The sequence below is a fragment of the Pelophylax lessonae genome (assembly GCF_965119305.1).
Source record: "Pelophylax lessonae genome assembly, chromosome: 4".
Taxonomy (NCBI): Eukaryota; Metazoa; Chordata; class Amphibia; order Anura; family Ranidae; genus Pelophylax; species Pelophylax lessonae.
In genome coordinates, this window is record NC_138771.1 from 315,866,443 (window position 1) to 315,889,665 (window position 23,223).

At 42.3% G+C, this 23,223-nt stretch overlaps 1 protein-coding gene across 1 annotated transcript in view; it reads left to right on the top strand.

Moving 5' to 3' along the window:
* DDX41 (DEAD-box helicase 41) overlaps positions 1 to 23,223 on the top strand; it is a 42,892-nt gene that overhangs the window by 16,765 nt on the left and 2,904 nt on the right. The window contains exons 6-14 of the mRNA XM_082255559.1: positions 4,589 to 4,725; positions 4,805 to 4,877; positions 5,378 to 5,531; positions 8,721 to 8,857; positions 11,890 to 12,052; positions 12,390 to 12,521; positions 12,684 to 12,755; positions 17,750 to 17,846; positions 20,063 to 20,212. Of these exons, the coding sequence (XP_082111685.1) occupies positions 4,589 to 4,725; positions 4,805 to 4,877; positions 5,378 to 5,531; positions 8,721 to 8,857; positions 11,890 to 12,052; positions 12,390 to 12,521; positions 12,684 to 12,755; positions 17,750 to 17,846; positions 20,063 to 20,212 (1,115 nt within the window). The remainder of the gene's footprint in view (positions 1 to 4,588; positions 4,726 to 4,804; positions 4,878 to 5,377; positions 5,532 to 8,720; positions 8,858 to 11,889; positions 12,053 to 12,389; positions 12,522 to 12,683; positions 12,756 to 17,749; positions 17,847 to 20,062; positions 20,213 to 23,223) is intronic.

Sequence of the window (23,223 nt, forward strand, 5' to 3'; positions counted from 1 at the left end):
TATCTTATATGAAGGATAGCCTTATGCCTATCCCATGCATGCTTAAACTCCTTCACTGTATTTGCAGCTACCACTGCTGCAGGAAGGTTATTCCATGCATCCACTACTCTCTCAGTAAAGTAATACTTCCTCATATTACTTTTAAACCTTTGCCCCTCTAATTTAAAACTGTGTCCTCTTGTGGTAGTTTTTCTTCTTTTAAATATGCTCTCCTCCTTTACCGAGTTGATTCCCTTTATGTATTTAAAAGTTTCTATCATATCCCCTCTGTCTCTTCTTTCTTCCAAGCTATACATGTTAAGGTCCTTTAACCTTTCCTGGTAAGTTTTTTCCTGCAGTCCATGTACTAGTTTAGTAGCTCTTCTCTAAACTCTCTCTAGAGTATCTATATCCTTCTGGAGATATGGCCTCCAGTACTGCGCACAATACTCCAAGTGAGGTCTCACCAGTGTTCTGTACAGCGGCATAAGCACTTCTCTCTTTCTACTGCTTATACCTCTCCCTATACATCCAAGCATTCTGCTGGCATTTCGTGCTGCTCTATTACATTGTCTTCCCACCTTTAAGTCTTCTGAAATAATTACTCCTAAATCCCTTTCCTCAGATACTGAGGTCAGGACTGTGTCAAATATTCTATATTCTGCCCTTGGGTTTTTACGCCCCAGGTGCATTATCTTGCACTTATCCGCATTAAATTTCAGTTGCCAGAGTTCTGACCATTCTTCTAGTTTTCCTAAATCCTTTTCCATTTGGCGTTTCCCTCCAGGAACATCAACCCTGTTGCATATCTTTGTGTCTTCAGCAAAAAGACAAACCTTACCATCGAGGCCTTTTGCAATATCACTTATAAAGATATTAAACAAAATTGGTCCCAGTACAGATCCCTGAGGTACCCCACTGGTAACATTACCTTGTTCTGAATGTTCTCTATTGACTACAACCCTCTGTTGTCTGTCACTCAGCCATTGCCTAATCCACTCAACAATATGGGAGTCCATGCTCAATGACTGCAGTTTATTGATAAGTCTTCTATGTGGGACAGTGTCAAAAGCCTTACTAAAATCTAGATATGCAATGTCTACTGCACCTCCACCGTCTATTATTTTAGTCACCCAGTCAAAAAAATCTATAAGATTTGTTTGACATGATCTCCCTGAAGTAAACCCATGTTGTTTTTTATCTTGCAATCCATGGGATTTAAGATGTTCCACAATCCTATCCTTTAATAGGGTTTCCATTAATTTGCCTACTATTGATGTCAGACTCACTGGTCTATAGTTGCTCGATTCCTCCCTACTACCTTTCTTGTGAATGGGCACAACATTTGCCAATTTCCAATCTTCTGGGACGACTCCTGTTACTAATGATTGGTTAAATAAATCTGTTAATGGTTTTGCCAGCTCACCACTAAGCTCTTTTAATAATTTTGGGTGTATCTCATCAGGACCCTGTGACTTATTTGTCTTCACTTTAGACAGCAATCTTAGAACGTCTTCCTCTGTAAAGACACATGCATCAAACGATTCATTAGTCATCCTTTCAAGTGGAGGTCCTTCTCCTTCTTTTTCTTCTGTAAAAACTGAACAGAAGTATTCATTAAGGCAGTCGGCTAGCCCTTTATTCTCTTCTACATACCTTCCGTCCTTTGTTTTTAATTTAGTTATTCCTAGTTTTAATTTCCTTTTTTCATTTATATATCTGAAAAATGTCTTATCCCCCTTTTTCATAGACTGAGCTAGTTTTTCTTCTGCCTGCGCTTTAGAAGTTCTTATAACTTGCTTGGCCTCTTTCTGCCTAATCTTGTAGATTTCCTTATTTTCATTGCTCTGGGTTTTTTTATAATTACAAAATGCTAGCTTTTTATTTTTAATGATTTGGGCCACTTCTGCTGAGTACCACAGTGGTCTCTTCCTTTTTTTGCTTTTACTGACAAGTCTAATGCAATTTTCTGTTGCCTTCACTAATGCACCTTTTAAGTAGTCCCATTTCTCCTGGACTCCATGTAATCCGTTCCAGTCTGATAAGGACTCATTTATGACTAATTTCATTTTTGAAAAGTCTGTTTTTCTAAAATCTAAAACTTTTGTTTTTGTGTGGTGTGACTCTTTCACAGTTCTTATATTAAACCACACTGACTGGTGATCACTAGATCCCAAGGTTTCGCCTACAATGACATCATATACCGAATCCCCATTTGTGAATACCAAATCCAAAATGGCCTCCCTCCGGGTTGGCTCCTCAACCACTTGTTGCAGAGACAACCCCAGTAGGGAATTTAGAATATCTGTACTCCTGGTAGAACTTGCTATTTTGGTTTTCCAGTTTATATCTGGAAGATTGAAATCTCCCATAATGATAACTTCTCCTTTCATTGTCATTTTAGCTATTTCTTCAACTAGTAGATCATCTAGTTCTTTAACTTGACCAGGTGGTCTATATATCACACCTACACGAGTTACTGCATGATTAGCAAACTGCAACGTAACCCAAACTGACTCTATGTTGGCCTCACCAACTTGTATTAGGTTAGATTTAATGCTATCGTTCACATACAGGGCCACTCCTCCTCCTTTCTTGCCTTCTCTGTCTCTTCTGTATAAAGAGTACCCTGGTATGGTTATGTCCCAGTCATTTCTTTCATTAAACCATGTCTCCGTAACAGCCACTAAATCTACATTCTCAGATGCCATTATTGACCCAAGTTCATTGATTTTTTTACCTAAACTGCGAGCATTTGTAGACAGGACTCTGAGCTTATCATTTCTTAACCTCTGTGCTTCTGACCTGTTCTGGCATTGTTTCGGGGGGCAATTGGACTCTTGTATTTTCACTCTTTTGCCCCCCCTTCCTAGTTTAAATACTCTTTCGCAAATTCTTGGAGTTGTTCACTAAGTACATTTGTTCCTTTGAGAGAAAGATGCAAACCATCTTTTTTGTACAGTTCCTTTCTATTCCAAGTAGAGCTATCATGAGAAACAAAGCCAAATCCTTGCTCTTGACACCATTTACTAAGCCATATGTTGAACTCCTTTATGCGCCTCTGCCTATCATTCTGAACATTATGCACAGGCAGAACTTCAGAAAATGAAATGGTGGATGCAAAATCCTGTACGTCATTACCAAGTGTGATAAAAGATTTTTTCACCTCTGACACTTCATTGCAAGCCAGGTCATTTGTCCCTAGATGGACAAGAACATTCACGTCCCCTTCCTGCTTTGCTTGCTTAACAATATTAATAATACGTCTTCTATCTCGTCTAGCAGTAGCACCAGGGAGACATCTCACAAAACCATTTTCTTTAAGCTCCACACTTCTTATGATTGAATCACCCAGCAACAGCTGCTTCCTTTGAGACTTCACTTTATCTTTTTTGTCCTTGGCTGCAGTCTTGCATACATTAGACATAGGAGTCGATGGTTTCTCACCCTCTGTGCTTAACAGCCACTAAATCTACATTCTCAGATGCCATTATTGACCCAAGTTCATTGATTTTTTTACCTAAACTGCGAGCATTTGTAGACAGGACTCTGAGCTTATCATTTCTTAACCTCTGTGCTTCTGACCTGTTCTGGCATTGTTTCGGGGGGCAATTGGACTCTTGTATTTTCACTCTTTTGCCCCCCCTTCCTAGTTTAAATACTCTTTCGCAAATTCTTGGAGTTGTTCACTAAGTACATTTGTTCCTTTGAGAGAAAGATGCAAACCATCTTTTTTGTACAGTTCCTTTCTATTCCAAGTAGAGCTATCATGAGAAACAAAGCCAAATCCTTGCTCTTGACACCATTTACTAAGCCATATGTTGAACTCCTTTATGCGCCTCTGCCTATCATTCTGAACATTATGCACAGGCAGAACTTCAGAAAATGAAATGGTGGATGCAAAATCCTGTACGTCATTACCAAGTGTGATAAAAGATTTTTTCACCTCTGACACTTCATTGCAAGCCAGGTCATTTGTCCCTAGATGGACAAGAACATTCACGTCCCCTTCCTGCTTTGCTTGCTTAACAATATTAATAATACGTCTTCTATCTCGTCTAGCAGTAGCACCAGGGAGACATCTCACAAAACCATTTTCTTTAAGCTCCACACTTCTTATGATTGAATCACCCAGCAACAGCTGCTTCCTTTGAGACTTCACTTTATCTTTTTTGTCCTTGGCTGCAGTCTTGCATACATTAGACATAGGAGTCGATGGTTTCTCACCCTCTGTGCTTGAGTCCATATCCATGTTTCCTTACATTCTGAGAGTGCTGCAAATGAATTATAGAGAACCACCGACTGTGGGACATGTCTTCTATCCACCACTCTAAACTCTAAAAATTTACTTTATTAAAACCTCCAACTTTCACAGATAGGAGAGTAATGGTAAGCGATGTGTGGCTTGCCTAGCAGCAGCAGAGCTTTCTTTATCTTAAACATTGAGTATATCTGTAGATATTGTAGTACAGTTTTTCTCATATGTTCTACTAAAAACCTTCACGGCCACCTTTATGCGCCAATGTGCTATTTTAATTTTTGTTGTTGTTTTTCTGAAGACATTGTAGTACTTTCAGTTCAAATGTATTTTTTTTTTCTTTACTGACAGCTGGCGAGCTCCACGTAATATTCTAGCAATGTCTCAAGCACGCCATGAACGTGTCCGGCGAAAATACCATATTTTGGTGGAAGGTGAGGGGATTCCAGCACCTATCAAGAGTTTTAAGGAAATGAAGTTGCCTGCGGGTAAGTATGAGTAGCTGTATTTTCCCATTTAGTATTGTTGTGATGGATATTTTTCTTACGCACGTGATTTTCTCTTTAGCAATTTTACGAGGGCTGAAGAAAAAAGGAATTCTGCATCCTACTCCAATCCAGATCCAGGGCATTCCTACCATGTGAGTAGATTTCTTGTTATGTCAGTGTTTTGGTAAACTGTTGACCTAGGGGATTGTAAAGTGTCACCTATTGAAAATATGGGTACTGAAGTTTGTTGCCATTTCACAGACACGTGCAATGCTAAGCCTTGACATGCTGGGAATCTATTTACTAGGTGCTACCTCATGTTTTATATTTTACTAAAAAATTGGGTAATATATTGTTTGTATGCCCTGAATTTAACTTTAGTGTAGTTTTTTACTGAAAGTTTGCATTTCATAAACCAGTGCACTCCTATCGTGTGACATAAAAAGTTTGAACTACCACTATAGTGGTCTCTTTGGTGTCTGCTTTCAGAAAATATATAATGTATGAGGGTTTTAACTATTTTTTTTTCCAGGCCTAAAATTAGTCTTTATACATGTGCGCAAAACAAAAAGGCAAAAACAGCGCTGGCACGGAAAGGGTTAAAGTAAGCAGCGTAAAGTTTTTTTAACTTTTATTGAATATTTTATTGCAGTTTATCGGGAAGGGATATGATTGGCATTGCATTTACGGGCTCTGGAAAAACGCTGGTGTTCACCCTGCCTGTAATTATGTTTTGTTTGGAGCAAGAAAAGAGACTACCTTTCACAAAGCGAGAAGGACCCTATGGACTCATCATTTGCCCATCGGTAATTCAGTTTTCAAATATTGTACACTTTGTGCTACTCTCTTTTTACATTGTGTAAAATACAAACTAGTTAAAGTGGAACTTTAGTCAGAAAATGAAGTTTTGCTAGATCACTTCGGTCTGGTCCATTTTGTAGGTATAACTATGTAAAACATTAAAAATAAGTATCTATACTTTTTTAAAAAATCCAGTAATACACGGGTTTATCCTGCTCTGCACATGCTCAGTTGCTCTCCCATCTTAGGCATTTTTAGGTACTGCTGAGTTTGTAGAGGCTGATCTGCTGGCACCCTTTACCACTTGCCGACTGCCGACAGTAACCCTACTGTGGCAGTGCGGCTCCCCTGGGTCCAGCGACGTAGACCTACGTCACTGGACTCCTAGTGGTCTCGGTATCTAGGTTTTGCTAAGACATTTGATACTGTACCTCCAGAAACATTTAAGCTATAAAATAAGGTCTGTTGGAGTTGATGAAATTATACTGTATGTACCTGCATAGAAAACTGTTTACAAGAACATGCTTATACAGTAGTAATAAATGACCCATTGCCTAAATGGTCTAAAGTTTAAGTGGTGTGCCCCAGGGTTCTGTCTTTGGGTCAATGCTGTTCAGTTGGTTTAACCACTTCCTTACTGTGCTAAGGCTGGCCATACACTATACAATTTTCTTATTCCATTTCCTTTAGATTTACCTTAAACTATGTAGTGCAAGGGCCTGCCTGACTGCATACAAATTGAAAGTGTTTAGGTTTGACCCTATATTACATGGTTTTGGTAAATCTAAAGGAAAGTTGAACAAGAAAATTGTATAGTGTATGGCCAGCCTAAAGCTGAAAGAAGGCAACAGTGTGTTTCTGTTCCGGGAGGGCGTCCATGGACATCCTCCTGGAATCATGCCCCTCACTTGCCCCTCCTTCGGACACAGCCGGTCAGAGGTCGTGGTAAATGTCCAATCACAGTGGTCCTTTACCACGGGATCAGTGGTGTCCAATCACAATGTAAACAGAATTGGCGGTCATCAGCAGTACTTTTCTCACGTGCTGTCACAGCATGAGGAGAGCCGGTAACCAGCAATTCTGGCATGGGGCATGCACACAGATAATCGGGACACTGATCATCCGTGCCCTGATTATCACTCCAGCCCCATCAGTGCACATCAATGAAGGAGAAAAATTACTTATTTGCAGAATTTTATAACCGAAACTAAGAAAAGGCTTGTGTTTTTATTTTTTATTTTCAAAATTTTCTGTGGCTTTTTTTTTTTTTTTTTTTTGTTAAGCAAAAAATAAAAAAAAAAAAACAGTGGTGATTAAATGCCACCAACATAAAGCTCTATCTGTCTCAAAAAAGATAAAAATTTTATGTGAGTACAGTGTTGCATGGGCGACAGCCCTGAAAGAAAAAAAAAACTTGCCTAAGCAGGAAGGGGGGTATAAGTAAGCAAGTGGTTAATAATTATATAGAGGTTGTAATCAAGAGCTTGATTTCAGTGCTTGCTTATGGTACCAAATTATGCAGGGAAAGAATTTTGGGACATGTCACATTTTTTACAGGAGGACCTAAACAAAATAAGGGCTTGGGCCTCTACGTGGCAGAGATTCAGTATTGAGAAATGTAAAGTTATGCCAAAAATGAACATTCAATATGTACATTAGGATCGGGTTCTTCTGAGAGAATCCATGATTGAAAAGGCTTTGGGGGTGCTTGTAGATCACAGACTTAGTGATAGAACGCAAAGAGCCCAACAAAGATAGCAACATACTGTGATGCATTAAAAAGGGCATACATTGAAGAGATAAATCGATAATTCTACCTTTTTACAAAACACTCTTGGCCTCTTTTGAATATAGTTCAGTTTTGGTCTCCAATCCTCAGGAAAGACAGTTAACTGAAGTTCAGCAATGGGCAAAAAAATATCTATGTAATCGATCCTCATAGCTGAGGTCCTCCATCCCCATTATATAAGTTACTCACTCTGCAGAAGAGCTGCTTAAGGCTAAGTTCACATGTAGGCATTTTGGGGAGTTTTTCTGCTGTAGGATCAGCTCAAAAACGCCCAACAAGACAAATCCTATTCATTTCAATGGCCCCTGTTCACATCTGAGCGTTTTGACGTTTTAAGCAAAACGCTCAAAGTACATGAGCTTCTTTTTTGGGCAGATTACAGGCGTTTTTATTTTTTTCCATTGGTTACTAGTCAACACAAAAACGCCTGTAAAATGCCTGAAAAAACGCCTAAAAAACACCTGTAAATAGCAACGCCAAGATGTGAACGTAGCCTCAGGGATATGATTACATTGTACAAATATATCAAAGGTGATTTTAGTAACTATAACAAATTGGTTACACTAAGGTCCTCGAAGGGGACATGTGGGGTTAGAAGAAAGGAGGTTTAACCGTAGATTGCAAAAAGGTTCCTTTTACTCCCTCCCCCAGGAAGTGGTACTACCTGAGAGCGTGGATGTCTTCTAGAAACGTTTAGATATCGTCCTCAGAAAGTAGAATATACAGGGCTATGGTAATTGTTAAAGATTAAAAATGACACATACATAGGTTGAACTGAATAGGACTGTGCCTTTTTTCAGCCTTTTAAACCATATCTCTGTGGATGGTGGGAAATGCAGGCATTCAGCTTTCTTTACCAAACTTTGATTCAAGTAGATAAAAATCTCAACAAACATCTCTCACTCCTGAAATGCCACCATTGTTTCAATGCAGAAAGTAAGGGGTAGCTATCTAGACAAGATCACAGAAGCCCCCTAAAGCAAACGTATGCTTTGCCCATGCCGGGCACTCTGTTCAGGCTATCGGTGCAATGAAATATAGCTTGTGTTTGGGGGCAAAGGAAAGGGAAGTGTGTGCAGTTTGCTGGGCTTTTTATTGTTTTTTTATTGGGCAAAGTGCACGCTCAGTTTAGGGATTCTACGCATGTTCTCATAGGCTCCAATGAGAAGAAATTTTCCCAATGAGCACGCAGCTGTAGAATTCTGACAGATGTCCCTAAACCTTCCCCACTATCCAAAGATTAAAGAAAAACACGCTTTTGGCATTAATTAGGAATCTGCAAGATGTTGGAAGACGTCTCCTGGTTCTCTGGTAGCCATACCAAGATTTATTATCTTTTTATTTTACTGATTATTATAATGATCATTTATGATTTTACTGATTTATATCTGTTTGTCTCACACAGAGAGAGTTGGCACGTCAGACACACAGCATCATTGAGTATTTTTGCAAATTGTTACAAGAAGACAACTTCCCAACTTTACGTACAGCACTTTGTATAGGTGGCATGTCTGTCAAAGAACAAATGGAAACCATTAAGCAGTAAGTCTTGATTGCGTACACAGATGCAGCATTTTATTATTATCTACATGTCTGTAGAAAACATGGCCACCCAATACTGCTTTCTTCTTTGTAAGGGCAGGTATTGCTCCTACTGCACATTTTCTCTGCTTTCTGGGATCTGTGCTTGGAGATTTTTCACCTACTATTCTTATTAGCATTGGTCACAGGCTGAGCTTTGCTTTTCAGTTGAACCGCTGCTTTCTCCAGCCAAGTTGTTTCCCTTAAAGGGTAACTCATAGTTTATTCACAACACAGGCTTTTCACTACATAGCAGAAAATCTACCTGAAAAGCCTGAATTGTAGTCTTGTGCTTGCCACCTGCTTGGAAAGTGGTAAATACCGAACTGCGAAGAAATAAAATACTTTTTTTAAACTTTTTTTTTTTTTTTTAACGCCTTGAACATAAAAATATAACAAACACTATACACTCCTTTTTTAAATGACTAAGGACAATTTGCTAGGAGGGCCCTGACTAATGCATAGCCTTTCATCCTCCCTCTAGTGTTTTCTTCATATATTTATCTTTCGAATACTGTGTTACTGGTCTTCGTTCTTCTGTAAAGTGCTACATGTGCTTAGGCTTGCCATGAATAAGCAGACATTTCATCAGTGCAGCTTAGTTAATATATATTGTATATTATATTTATATAATATTGTGAAGCCTTGACGGCTGCTTGGCTGACACTTGATGCACATATTTTTCTTGTCTTTTGTAATGCAATCCCTGCATTAGTTGTTTGTGAGGTATCTGTAAGGACTTGTTAGTGTTGTCAATTTTTTTAATAACCTTTAATACTTTAATAACTCTTTGACAGCATTGGCTTGCCACGTTTAGTACTTCATATAGCTTGATGTATAATGAACAACATAATACTAAAACCTTCATCAATACTAGTACAAAGAATAATTATGTACCTATTGCTTCTAACAACCAGTCAGATTGTTTACAGGCCGATTAATTGAGAAATAGGGCCTGTTTTTACTAGTATATCTAGTCCAAATATCTTTCTCTTACCATTTAAAATTGCCCTGTAGTTTGACAAATAGTTTGACAAATGTAGGGCATACAGCCTTATGTCATAAACATGCTGGGAAGAGGTGTTGGTTAGTATGCGTACATAGCCAAGAGAAAAATAAAGAAAAGGAAGAGTCATTATCTAATAACCAATATCTAGGAGTTTATTTGTCCAGAGGCATTGCAGTATTGGCTAGTTATGTGACTAAAGAAAAATACACTGCTCAAAAAATTTAAAGAAACACTTTCCAATCAGAGTGTAGCATCAAGTCAATTAAAATCCTGAGATATTGATCTGGTCAGTTAAGTAGCAGAGGGGGTTGTTAATCAGTTTCAGCTGCTTTGGTGTTAAATTGACAACAGGTGCACTAGATGGGCAACAATGAGACAAGCTTCAAAACAGGAATGGTTTACAGGTGCAGGCCACTGACATTTTTTTACTTACTCATCTTTTCTGACCGTTTTTCACTAGTTTTGCATTTGACTAGGGTCAGTGTCACTACTGGTAGCATAAGGCAATACCTGGACCCTATAGAGGTTGCACAGGCAGTCTAACTCCTCCAGAATGAAACAACAATATGTGCCATTGCTGGAAGGTTTGCTGTGTCTCCCACCACAGTCTCAAGAGCATGAAGGAGATACCAGTTACTCTAGGAGAGCAGGACAGGGCCGTAGAAGGTCCTTAACCCATCAGCTTGACCGGTATCTGCTCCTTGGTGCAAGGAGGAACAGGGTGAGCACTGCCAGAGCCCTACAAAATGACCTCCAGCCGGACTTCTGGTGTGAATGTCTCTGACCAAACAAGCAGAAAAAGACTTCATGAGGGTGGCCTGAAGGCCCTACATCCTTTAGTGGGCCCTGTGCTCACTGCCTGGCACTGTGGAGCTTGATTGGTATTTGCTAGCTGTGCTTTACAGGGATGAGAGCAGGTTCACCCTGAGCACATGTGAAAGGGTCTGGTGAAGCCATCAAGAATGTTATGCTGGCTGTAACATTGTTCAGCATGACCAGTTTGGTGGTGTGTCAGTGATGGTCTGGGGAGGTATATCCATGGAGGGATGCACAGACCTCTACAGACTAGACAATGGCACCCTGACTGCCATTAGGTATTGAGATGAACTCCTTGGACCCATTGTCAGACCCTACGCTGGTGCAGTGAGTTATGAGTTCCTCCTGGTGCACAACAATGCCCGGCCTCATGTGGCGAGAGTATGTAGCCAGTTCCTGGGGGATATGGAGTTGATACCAATGAATGGCCATATGCTCGCCTGCCCTAAATCCACTAGAACACCTCTGGTACATTATGTCTCAGTCCATCCGATGCCACCAGGTTGCAACCCAGTCTGTTCAGGAGCTCATTGATGCCCTGGTCCAGATCTGGGAGGAAATACCCCAGGACACCTTCCGTCGTCTCATAAGGAGCATACCCCGATGTTGTCAGGCATGCATACAAGCACGTGGGAACCATACAAAGCACCGATTACCAATCTGAGTAGCTGCAATGAAATTTCAGCAAAATGTACTAGTCTGCTGCATCATTTTTCACTTTGATTTTCGGGGGGTGTCTTTGAATTCAGCCCTCTGTAGGTTGATCATTTTCATTTTAATCAAATGATGTGGCATCCTTCCATTCCTAACACATTACCCAGTCCATATGAGTAATAGGCACCCAGCATTAGATTTTTTCCCCATTGAGAGTTTTCAAAGCGTTCCTTTTTAATTTTTTTGGTGTGTGTGTGTGTGTGTGTGTGTGTGTGTGTGTGTGTAGGTGTGTGTGTATATATAATATATTTTTTTTTTTACACACACTGCTTGCCTTTAGATTTAATTTATCCCATAAACTGTAGCTTTTGTATTTTGTAATCGAGTCGTCTTCCTGCTTTTAGAGAATCTTTGTTTGTTGTTTTCGAGTGTGATGTATAGTAAAAAAAAAAAAAGAAGCAAGCTACACCTGGAAAAAATGCTGAACACATATTAACTTTATTTTCTGTATTAGGGGAGTTCACATGATGGTGGCAACTCCAGGTCGGCTTATGGACCTCCTACAGAAAAAGATGGTGAGCCTGGATATCTGCAGGTATCTGGCTCTGGATGAAGCTGATCGTATGATTGATATGGGCTTTGAAGAGGATATCAGGACCATCTTTTCATACTTTAAGGTTGCTTACTTTCCACTTATTACTTTGATCTGCTGGCTTTTTTTTTGGACTAGGGGGGTCAGACGCCTCAATATATCCTTACATATGAACTGATTTTATGGCAATCTCTTTGTTACTCTAACAAAAGGAAACCTTTTCTGTGGGTTTCTATACACCATGATTTTTTGCAGTGCCTTCAAATTTAAACACTGAGCATAGGTGAAATTCTACCGTAGTAATAAAGATATCCAGCCTTATCTGTAATGTGTGTTTCTTAATTTAAAGTCTTCCCTGCCAATTATTTAATGCCCTGTTTAAAAAAAAAACTGTCTTTTTTGCCTTCTGCATATACATATAGGGTCAGCGACAGACACTGCTCTTTAGTGCCACTATGCCCAAGAAGATCCAGAACTTTGCCAAGAGTGCCCTTGTAAAGCCAGTCACCATTAACGTTGGGCGAGCAGGAGCTGCCAGCTTAGATGTGATACAAGTAAGGCACTTCACTTTAAATTTCTATACATTCCCTTTTCAAAGCTTTTTTAAAAAAATAGCATGTCTGATAATGTAAATAGTATGATCACATATGGTGTCTCAATAGCTATGTAAATGTAATGGTATAAAACCACTTACGTCATGCCTTTTCATTTTTTAGGAAGTGGAATATGTCAAGGAGGAAGCAAAGATGGTTTATTTATTAGAGTGTTTGCAGAAGACTCCACCTCCTGTGAGTATTTTAATTCAACCAGTTATTAAAAATACCCAAACAAAGCATTTTAATAGGTAAAGTAAACTAATAGAAGAGCTATCCTGTGTCAAAAAGCCTGCCATAAGCACAGACCTTTTTTACTTAACCGTTGGTTATACTGCCCCCTACAGGAGTAGGACACTAGGCAGAAAAAAAAGTCTGGCTACGCCTATGGGCAGTCCCAGGGGGTATACTGCCACTCTCTGCTATAGGTACTCCAGTTTTTTTTCTGCCTAGTCAGGAGTAAGGACCTAGTTCCTTTCTGGGATCTCTGGTCCTGGCAATTTTTTCTTTTTAGATAGATTTTGAGATTAGTTTTTCTCCTGGTTTTCTCCTGGTCCTGTTTTTTTCCTATGAGATCTACAATCAACTGCCGGACTGGGCGATGGACTAGATAATCTAGATCCGGTAATCACCCCAGTCTGGCCAGCGAGCGCGCGCAGACCTTAGTTTCGGGCTAGGTCGGCCACGACATAACCCCACTGGACAGGGGCTGGCCTGCAAGTTAAATGCCTCATGAGGTCGCATACGGCCGGGTCTCGGCACGAGAGGCAGCGTCTCCCCCCCCCCCCCCATTTCGATGGCAAAGGGTTCTGTCGGGAGCGGTGCCTGCCTGGTTCCTGGTATGGAGAGTAGCTGTCCCTCTCCTCTTGGAGGGTTTTGGGGTGGATGTGGGCCCCTCCTTGACACGGTCAGACCCCCAGGTTCCCCTCCCTCCCGTCAGGCACCCCACTTTTTTCATCTGTCTTCCCATCCTACCCCCCCCCCTTCAGTTATGCTGGGGCTGTTTGGGTGGTCTGGTCCACCTCCTGGGGTGGGGGCGGGGCGCTATACTGGCCATGTTTGTGTAGTCTGGCGGACATTTTTCAGTGGTTTGCCATTGAAAATAGTGCTGGCCATGACTGTGGAATCCTGTGGGCGGCGATTTTGGCAGTGGGAGCTCCTCATCCCCTGGTGCTGACTCTTGGATCTTTTCACACCCTAAAACGCCACACGTGGAGTGCAGACTATCCTGGTGGTTGCAGGTGCCTGTTTCTGCTCGGTAGTGAGTCTGGTGGGGTCCTCTCCCTCTCTGCTGAGGATGCTTGTGCCTGGCGACCGGGTGGTGCTGCCAGTGTGGTGTGAATCTGATTTGGCTGCCGCGGACATTGGTCACCCTGCTGGGTCTTCCACATCTGCAACCGCACACGAAAAGGCGCTGGTGAAAGCACTGACTATCTGTGCGTGAGACCTTAAAGATGGAGGCTGAAGCTGCGACAGAGGCACAAGTTCCCTTTGGCACTCGCAAACCATCCATTGCAGCAAAGGTGTTTCCTTTCCCCCTTATTTTGACAGAATTGTCGCTAAAGAGTGGGGACAACCAAAGCGTCCCCCTGGGGTCCCTATAGTATTTCCTTGGCGATACCCCTATGAGGAGTCCCTTATTAAAAAGTGGACTGTTCCACCGGTGGTGGCCCCACCGGTTTCCAGACTAAACAAGGCAACCGTGATTCTGGCTGAAGAGTCCCCTGGCCTTTAAGGATCCCGCTGACAGGAAGGTGGAGGTTGTGGCCTGCAATATGTACACTCTGGCTGGTCCGGCACTGAGGCCGGTATTCACCATTGCCCTGGTGTCGCAAACGCTGACTGAGTGGGCTAAGCTTTTATGCCGTGACCTGGAGGGAGAACATCTCCCCCTCTGCCTTTTACTGAGCTGGTGGACCAGCTGATCCAGGGACTGCAGTTTATCTGTGATGCCTCTTTGGACACGGCTCCCCTAGTGGCTCGGCTCTCTGTTTCAGCAGTGGTCCTTCATGGTGTCTTTTGGCTCAAATGCTGGTTTGCGGACCAGACTTCTAAAAAGGCCTTGACTGATCTTCCCTTTCAAGGAGATCACCTGTTTGGATCTACCCTGGATGACGACATTAAAGGTCACACAGGGGGAAAGAGTACCTTTCTTCTGCAGACTACAAAGGGCAAGGATCCGCGTCGTCAACGTGGCCCCTCCTTCTCAGGTCATAAGAAGTTTTTTTGTTTCTTTAGGGTCAACTGACAAGGGCTCAATGCCTTTCAGGGCCTCCTCCGGAGGATCCAAATGAACCTGGTCTGGCAAGCTGAGACCGGGCTTCTCCATACCCACGGACAAGGCTCCTTCAGCATGAAAGTGCACCCTCACCCCTATCTGTGGTGGGGGGACATCCTCGCTGGTTTCCGGACCCGTGGACTGGTACAAGACAAGTGGGTCCACCAAGTCATTCGGTCTGGCTACAAGATCAAATTCCGCTCTTGTCCCTCGGCAAGGTTCTTTCCTTCCAACTTGCGCCTGTCCCCGGACCGCTTTGCAGGGTCTGTTTGGGGGGGGGGGGGGGGTACAGGACCTGTTACTTCAGGGGTGGTTGTCCCGGTTCCGACATCGGAAAGTTTTCAGGATTTTTACTCAAACCTGTTTACAGTTCCCAGAAAGGAAGGCAAGGTTCATCCAGTCCTGGACCTCAAGGCACTAAACTGCTTTGTGTGGGTGCAGAAGTTCAGAATGGAGTCCATTTGCATGGTGGTGGAATCCCTGCATCAGGGGGGATTTTCATGATTTATCGATGCTTACCTTCACATTCCAATATGTGCTTTGCCGTGGGAGAGGAGCATTATCAATTTGTGGCGTTGCTATTTAGTCTCGCCTCTGCTCCTCGGGTCTTCACAAAAGTGTTCGCTCCGGTGCTAGCGTTGGTACGCCAACAGGGATCGCGGTACTGGGCTACTTGGACGACCTTCTTTTGCAAACAGCGTTTCCTACTGCTCTGGTGGAAAACCTGGAAATCACCATACGAACTCTGAGGGAGTTCGTCTGGATTCTGAATTTTCAGAAGTCTCCTGGTTCCGTTTACAAAGCTGGACTATCTGGGTCTGACTCTGGACTCGGCCTTCGCCAGAGTGCTCCTTTCTCTGGACAAACTTTCTGGACAGAAACTGCAGGCAATTCATCTCCTGCTTTCCAGCAGATGGTCATCCCTCCAGACTTGCATGTGGGTGCTTGGCTTGATGGGGTCTACCTTTGAGGCAGTTCCGTTTGCACAGTTCCATACAAGGTCCCTGCAAAGGGAGATTCTGGGCAAATGGGACAAGAATCCGGAGTCTCTGGACAATTAGATCCGGGAAACGAAAGGGTCCCGGATATGGTGGCTTCGTTTTCCTAGCGCTTTGGCTGGGCAAATCCTTCCTCCCCGTGTATTAGACAGTGGTCACCATGAATTTCAGCCTGTCCAGGTGGGGAGGCGTACTCTGCAAACTCTGGAACTCCGATCGATCAGACTGTGCCTGGAACATTGGATGGATCGCCTTCAGGGATGTCCAGTGCATATTCAATCGGACAATGCCGTGGCTTATGTCAATCACCAGGGGGGCACAAGAAGTGTCCTGGTGGCGCTGGAATTCTAAGGTGGGCAGAACGTTTTGTTCCAGCCCTCTCCGTCGTACACATTCCCGGGGCGGATAACTGGCAGGCAGATTACCTCTGTCGGCAGGCATTGAACCGGGGGGGGGGGTCCCTTCATCCGGATGTGTTTCATCAGTTGTTTCTCTGGTGGGGCACCCCTAAGGTGGATCTGTTGGCGTCTCGGCTCAACAGAAAGGTGCAGAGGATCGTGGCTCGGTCATGGGATCCTCTGGCGGACCTCACAGATGCGCTGGTGGCCCTGTGGGATCAGTATCGTCTGATTTACATCTTCCCTCCTCACCTTACCTGGTGATTCACAGAGATAAGGTGGTTCTTCACCCCTGTCCGTCGTTCCTTCCAAAGGTTGTCTCTGATTTTCATATGAATTAAGACATTGTTTTGCCTTCCTTGTGTCCCAGGCCTAAACATCCGAAGAAAATTGCCTTGCATGCCTAGGATGTGGTCCAGGCAATTAGGGTGTACCTGACAGCTATGGAGTCTATCAGGAAGTCAGACTCTCACTTTGTGCTAACGGGTGGGCCTTGGAAAGGGTTGTCCGCTTCCTCTGTGACCATTTCCAGATGGATCAGACAGACATTGATTCAGCAGGCCTATTCCATCAAGGATCAGGTTCCTCCTTTCCCTGTTAAGACGCACTCTACTTGGGCGCTTAGTGTCTCCTGGGCTTTCCGTCATCAGGCGTCAGCAGGTTTGCAAGGCGTCTACTTGGCCGTCGGTGCACACTTTCATAATGTTTTATAAAGTGGATCTGTTGGCATCTGGGGTTTTGAAGGCTTCTGTTGAGAGGACCTGATCCTCTTCGAGGGTGTATTGTTTTTTTCGGGTGGGCTCCAGTTGTTTTGGTTGAGCTCCTGTTGCCTGGTTGGTTACTGTTTAGCCTTGGGATTTTTTTTTTGCTGTTCCCACCCCTCATGTTTAACACTGCTTTGGGACATCCCAACAGTTATGAAGATCTGAAGCTGTGTCCGTCAAAGAATGAAAAAGAAAATGGGAGTTTTGACTTACCGTGAAATCCATTTCTCTAATGTTCATTAACAGACACAGCACCCTCACTTATGTGGAGTTGTAATTCTTCTGGGACTGCTTGTAACTTAACTGAGTGCATATAGCTGAGCGTGGGAATATACTTCCTGGGACTGCCCATGGATGTAGCCAGACATTTTTTCTGCCTAGTGTCCTTCTCCTGTAGGGGGCAGTATAACCCAATGGTTTTGAAGATCTGAAGCTATGTCCCTCAATGAACAATCAGAGAAATGGGTTTTACGGTAAGTCAAAAATCCAATTTTTTTTGTTTTTTTTGTTTTGCTCCATGTTTAGGACAGAGAAGATTTCTACAGAGTTTTTAATATATGTAAGAAACCATAATTGTTAATATGAAGTTCGTTTATACACACAAAAATTCAAAAGCTCAGGATAATGGAAATTATACTTACATTGAAGCAGAAATATGACCAGATCACAATCTGTTTATTTTCAGAGAATGTTCTTGCCCTTGGACCGCTTGTTTTTTTACCCACTATCCCTTCTGATTTTGTTTTCCTAGGTGCTTATATTTGCAGAGAAGAAGGCAGATGTAGATGCTATACATGAATATCTGCTTCTTAAGGGGGTGGAGGCAGTGGCTATACATGGAGGCAAAGGTAATATTTGTATTGTCTGTCTGCCTTTTATCAATTTCTTTACTCTAAGCACACAAGTAGAATGTTTCAACGTGATTGGTCTTTACAATTGAACAATAAAGGCCCATACACAAGTTCACCTTTGAAAGAAAAAAAAAATAATCATAAATGTACATGTACATTATTTATTTTATTTTTTTTTATATATTAGGAGCCTGTAAAGCATTGCACTCACGATCAACAGATCGCATTTGCAATCTTAGTCTACTGCAGACTGTCAGTGTAGCTGTCTGCCTGTACCTCATATGGGCAGGCAGTTACTGAATGACTAGAAGATTCAATAAACTATCTACAGTGCTCATCAGTGCCCTGGTAGTTCATTGAGAACCACAAGCCATCAACTGCAATAGCTGACAGTAATTATAGTTCTCCCATTCATAAAACTCTGTGAATGGAAGACGTAGCCAGGTGGACAGAGCTACATATCGCAGCTTTTTTTAAAATGATGACCGCAGGTGCGGGGAGAATATTCCTGACCTGCTGTTACAACGGGGGTGCGGGGGCTGCTCATTTAGCAACATGTTACATCCTGAATATAGGTGTAAAGTTATAAAAGGTGACCTTCCCCTTTTAATATGTACTTTCCCCCATGCTCAGGACAGAGATGATTTCTACTGAGTTTTAATTTTTGTAAGAAACCATAATTTCCCTTTTGGGATTAATATTGTAATCTGAATCGAAAATGAAGTTAATTTATATACACAGTACATCAAAAGCTCAAAATAATGGAAATTAAAAACCCAAAACTATATAAGCAGAGGTCAGTTAGGAAATACTGCATCTTCAGCACTGAGAGGCACCGCAAGCTTTAAAAACCACCTTACTTACCTGATTCAAAATCTGTAAAGTAATTTTTTGGTAACTATATATCATGGTTGACCTCCTATATATGGTTATTAGAAAAATTAGGTAAAGCAAAAGCATTCATTAGAATGTTTGTAATTTGCCACCAGAAACCTGTTTTGACTGCATAATCCTATATTCAGTGAAGAAAATTACCACCCATTCGGTGACCTGTATAGCAATCTCTTGTCAATAGTTAATGTATACTACAGAGGCAGGCTGAAGTGTAATATACCCTATTGAGGTAACAACTTTGTATTTGTATATTCCTAAATAAAATCACAAAATCTAGACAAGTCTGAGCTATTTCCTTCTGTTCTCTGTTTTTCTAAGAATTATCATTTGGTCTTCAATACTGTCAAAAGGCAGCCTGCAATCATTTTAAATGCCCTGTATATTGATATATTTGGGAAATTAGTTTTTTTTTAGAAATTGGAGTAAAATTTGCTTGGTTAGTAAAATCTACATTATTTATGCCAAACGGACAACGATGGTTTACAGTAATTGTAAACCTTTTTTGTTTTTTTTTATTAAAATAGTAAACATGTTCTACTTGCCTTCTCTGTACAATGGTTTTGCACAGAGCGGTCCTGATCCTCGTCTTCTGGTGTCAGACCCCCCCACTATAGGAAGCTGCTTTCTATGGGGGCACTCATGTATGCTTGATCACAAGCCGGGCTGTTTGCATCTATTCAGACACACACATTGACTCGGCCTCACCACCCCCTGTCTGCTCACAGGTTTTGACTGACAGCGGCAGGAGCCAGTGGCCCCAGCTGCTCTCAGCAAAGCCTGTGAGATGAGGGAGAGCGGAGAATAGATGCTGCAGACATTCACAGTGCTGGATCAGGCTTAGGTAAATATTTAGGGGGAGTCTGTAAGGGAGCTACTATTAGGTTTTCTTCTGTAATGCAGAGAATGCATTAAGGTAAAAACAAAAAAACAAAAAAATCTTTTACAACCACTTTAACCAGACAGTTTAGGGAATAACATATTTATTCATTATTAACCTGATCACAGGGTATGCATAGCCCTTGACTAAAGCCATGATGATGGTGCTACATAAAAAGATGGATCAGATACATGGCTTTGCCATGCACAGTTCTTGCATTAACTTAATATGTACATTGTGCATTTTAAAAATGTTCCTCTGACTGTTCCTCTGTACCGTGCTATTTAAGACAACAAGTACTCAAATGTAAGAATAATATTGTTCTGCCTAATGATCTTAATTCATCTTGAACCAAATAAGGTCACAGGTGACATACTACGCTTGTACATTTTTCACACCACTTTTTGTCTGTCTGTTAATAAGCCTTGTCTTGCTCTTTCAGATCAAGAGGAGAGAACAAAAGCAATTGAGGCCTTCCGAGAAGTCAAGAAAGATGTTCTGGTTGCTACTGATGTTGCTTCCAAAGGTCTGGACTTTCCAGCTATACAGCATGTGATCAACTATGATATGCCGGAGGAGATAGAGAACTATGGTAACTGAAGACTAAAATGCATGCTGCTGGGATGTGAGGGGGTGTTAAGTGTTTTGCAGTTCTTGTATGTGGTATTCCTGGTTAGTCCATTTTATGGTCTACGCATATGGGAAAATGCAATACATCTTATTAAGTGCAGGGTTCTCCCTCTAAGAGAGGTAGGATTTAGGGGTACACCTAGTTGGAGCATCACAATAGTTAAAATAGCAAATAGTTAGGACTACAGTCCGGGGAGGGGGGGATGATGCATATTCCCAAGCTGCTGGGGTTAAAACTCTGCTTGGAGTCAAATGCCTCAATACACAATAACTTGTAAAAGGCCAACAAAGTGCTTTGTGTTCAGAAAAATCTGGCAAGCTTTGATACTGCATCACCCCTTCCTGTTGTGGCACCTACAAGCAGGCAGCATATGAGAATAAAACATGAGCCCTCAGTACACAGAATGTGACAGTCCTGTTCAAGCCATAAGATTTTTAGCTCTAAAGTGTGAAAAGTGGAGATTTCTTGTACTGGTTTGTTACTTTATTTAGTGTAGTTTAATAAATGGAAACAGAAATGCGGTTGCTATCACAGCACCTCCTATTTTTTAGGTTAGTTTATGGGCTGTGTCTTGGCTTGATTATCTTCTTTAAGTTGATCTTTTAAAGCAGGCTTGTTGTTTCTGTGGAAGTCGGGCTAGTTACAAAGGGATGACAGAAGATTCCGCAATTAGTCCTAGTGTATCTGTGATCTGGTTGTACACAAAATGGATGATGTGTAAAGTAAGATGGCATTGGTTTTATCACAACAATTTCCCAGTGCTAGAGAGGAGAATCTTGCATGTTAATTGCCTATCCTAAAGACGTTTGAAAAAAAGTGGACTATAAGAAAATGTAGGGGGATTCTCCATAATACCAAATTAATATTTAAAGAGGATCTCCCCCTAAAATATTAAAAAGTCAGCAGCTACGAATACTGTAGCTGCAGACTTTTAATAATATAAGGAGACTTACCTGCCCCTGGATCCAGCGCAGTCCTCACCCAAGCCGATGTGATTGGTCCTGCAGTGTTCTGGAACCTGTGATGCATCCCAGAAGGCTGCCGGGGAGTGAGGGGTAGCCGAACTTCTGGCTCAGATCAGATTGTGGAAATAGGGGGAGCGGGTACCTGTCATAATTGGGTACCCACTCCACCCCCCCCCCCCCCCAAAAAAGTGCCACATATAGAGGGGGAGAGAAAGAGGAAGAGCAGACCTTCCCTATTTGGGTGAAGTTCCGCTTTAATAGGGATAGTGGACCACCAGAATCCCTGGTAGTTTAAATATTCAAAATCCATCAAAAAAGCTTATAAGAAAGTAGTTAGAATGTCAGAATATTTCTGTTATCAGTCTTTGTATGAGCAGTCTGGCTATCTTATTGATATTCCAGCTTCATTACTTTAAGTCACAGACCTGCAATGCGTATACAGCTGAGGAATACTGCATTTCTCTTTCGTTCATTGACGGACACAGCTCCTGATATGCTTAACCATTGGGTTATACTGCCCCCTACAAGAGTAGGACACTAGGCAGAAAAGTCTGGCTACGCCTATTGGCAGTCCCAGGGGGTATTCTCCTTCTCTCTGTTATAGGTACTTTTTTTTTTTTTTTTTTTGCCTAGTCAGGAGTAAGGACCAAGTTCCTTGCTGGGATCTCTGGTCCGGGCAAAAATATTTTTCTTTTAGTTAGATTTTTTTTTCTCCTGTTTTTCCTGTGAGATCTACAATCAACTGCCGGAGTGGGCGACGGGCTGGATAATCTAGATTCAGTGGTCACCCCAGTCTGGCCAGCAAGCACATGCAGACCTCAGCTCTGCGCTAGGTCGGCCGCGACATAGCCCCAACAGACAGGGGCTGGCCTGCGAGTTAACCTCAGTTAAATTTATTGCGGCTCTGTGACTGGCAACCGGGTGTGCTGCCAGAGCTGTAGGGGTGTCTCTTAGTAGTGTTTCTACACTTTTTTGTGGGGTCCCCATGGTGACTCATGGAGTCTTTTAGAGCACATCTCCCCACCTGATTCCTTCTCTGAGGCCGCAGGGCCCTCCAGGTCCCAACCATCCATCGACGTACTGATGGCGGTCCTGGATTCCTTTTTGTCCCGGGTGAAGTTGGTTTTGGGCGACAGGCTGGCATAAAGTGCCCACCGCAACCCCCGCGCCTTCTCCTGCTTCATCTGTCTCCTCAGATCCTGAATCTGGTTCGACCGCTGCGGACCTGGGTCACCCTGCATGGGTCTGCGATCACGCGCCCTGGATCCTCATATAGTGAGGAGGATTCCTCACCTTCGGCAACCGCGCACAAAAAGGCGCTGGGGGATGCACTGATTGTATATGTGCGTGAGACCTTAAAGATGGACTGTGACGGAGGCGCAGGTCCCCTTTGGCACTCACAAGCCATCCAGAGCAGCAAATGTGTAACTTTTCACCCCCTTTTTTTTTAATAGAATAGTCAGTAAAGAGTGGGGACCCCATTGGCGTAGCCAGACTTTTTTTCTGCTTAGTGTCCTAATTCTGTAGGGGCCAGTATAACTCAATGGTTAAGAATATTAGAAGCTGTATCCATCAATGAACATCAGAGAAATGGATTTTACGGTACGTCAAAATCCCATTTTTTTTTTTTCTGGTCTTTTTTCGCTTCACGCTTATTCTGGATTCTAATTGAGAAATCTAAAGCCAGACATGACCAGGGTAACCAGTATTTTTGGGAGGCCAGCAGTGGTAGCCCCAGGTTGCTCTTATATCAGGTGTGCTTTGAATCTTAGTTATGGGTTAGTTATCGGGAATAATAATCTTCCACAAATAGTCAAGTGTCCATTCAATATTCTAAAAATCTCACACCAAATCACATCTGCAGTATCATCTCTTAGCAGTAGCAAAGGATCCACTGGGTCTTCATTCTTTTACACAAATGTCCCGGTTTAAGAAAACCGTACCATCTGCAGGCATAGATCTTGGCCACAATAGTGATTATATTGTACTTCTAGTGAAGTTTCACCA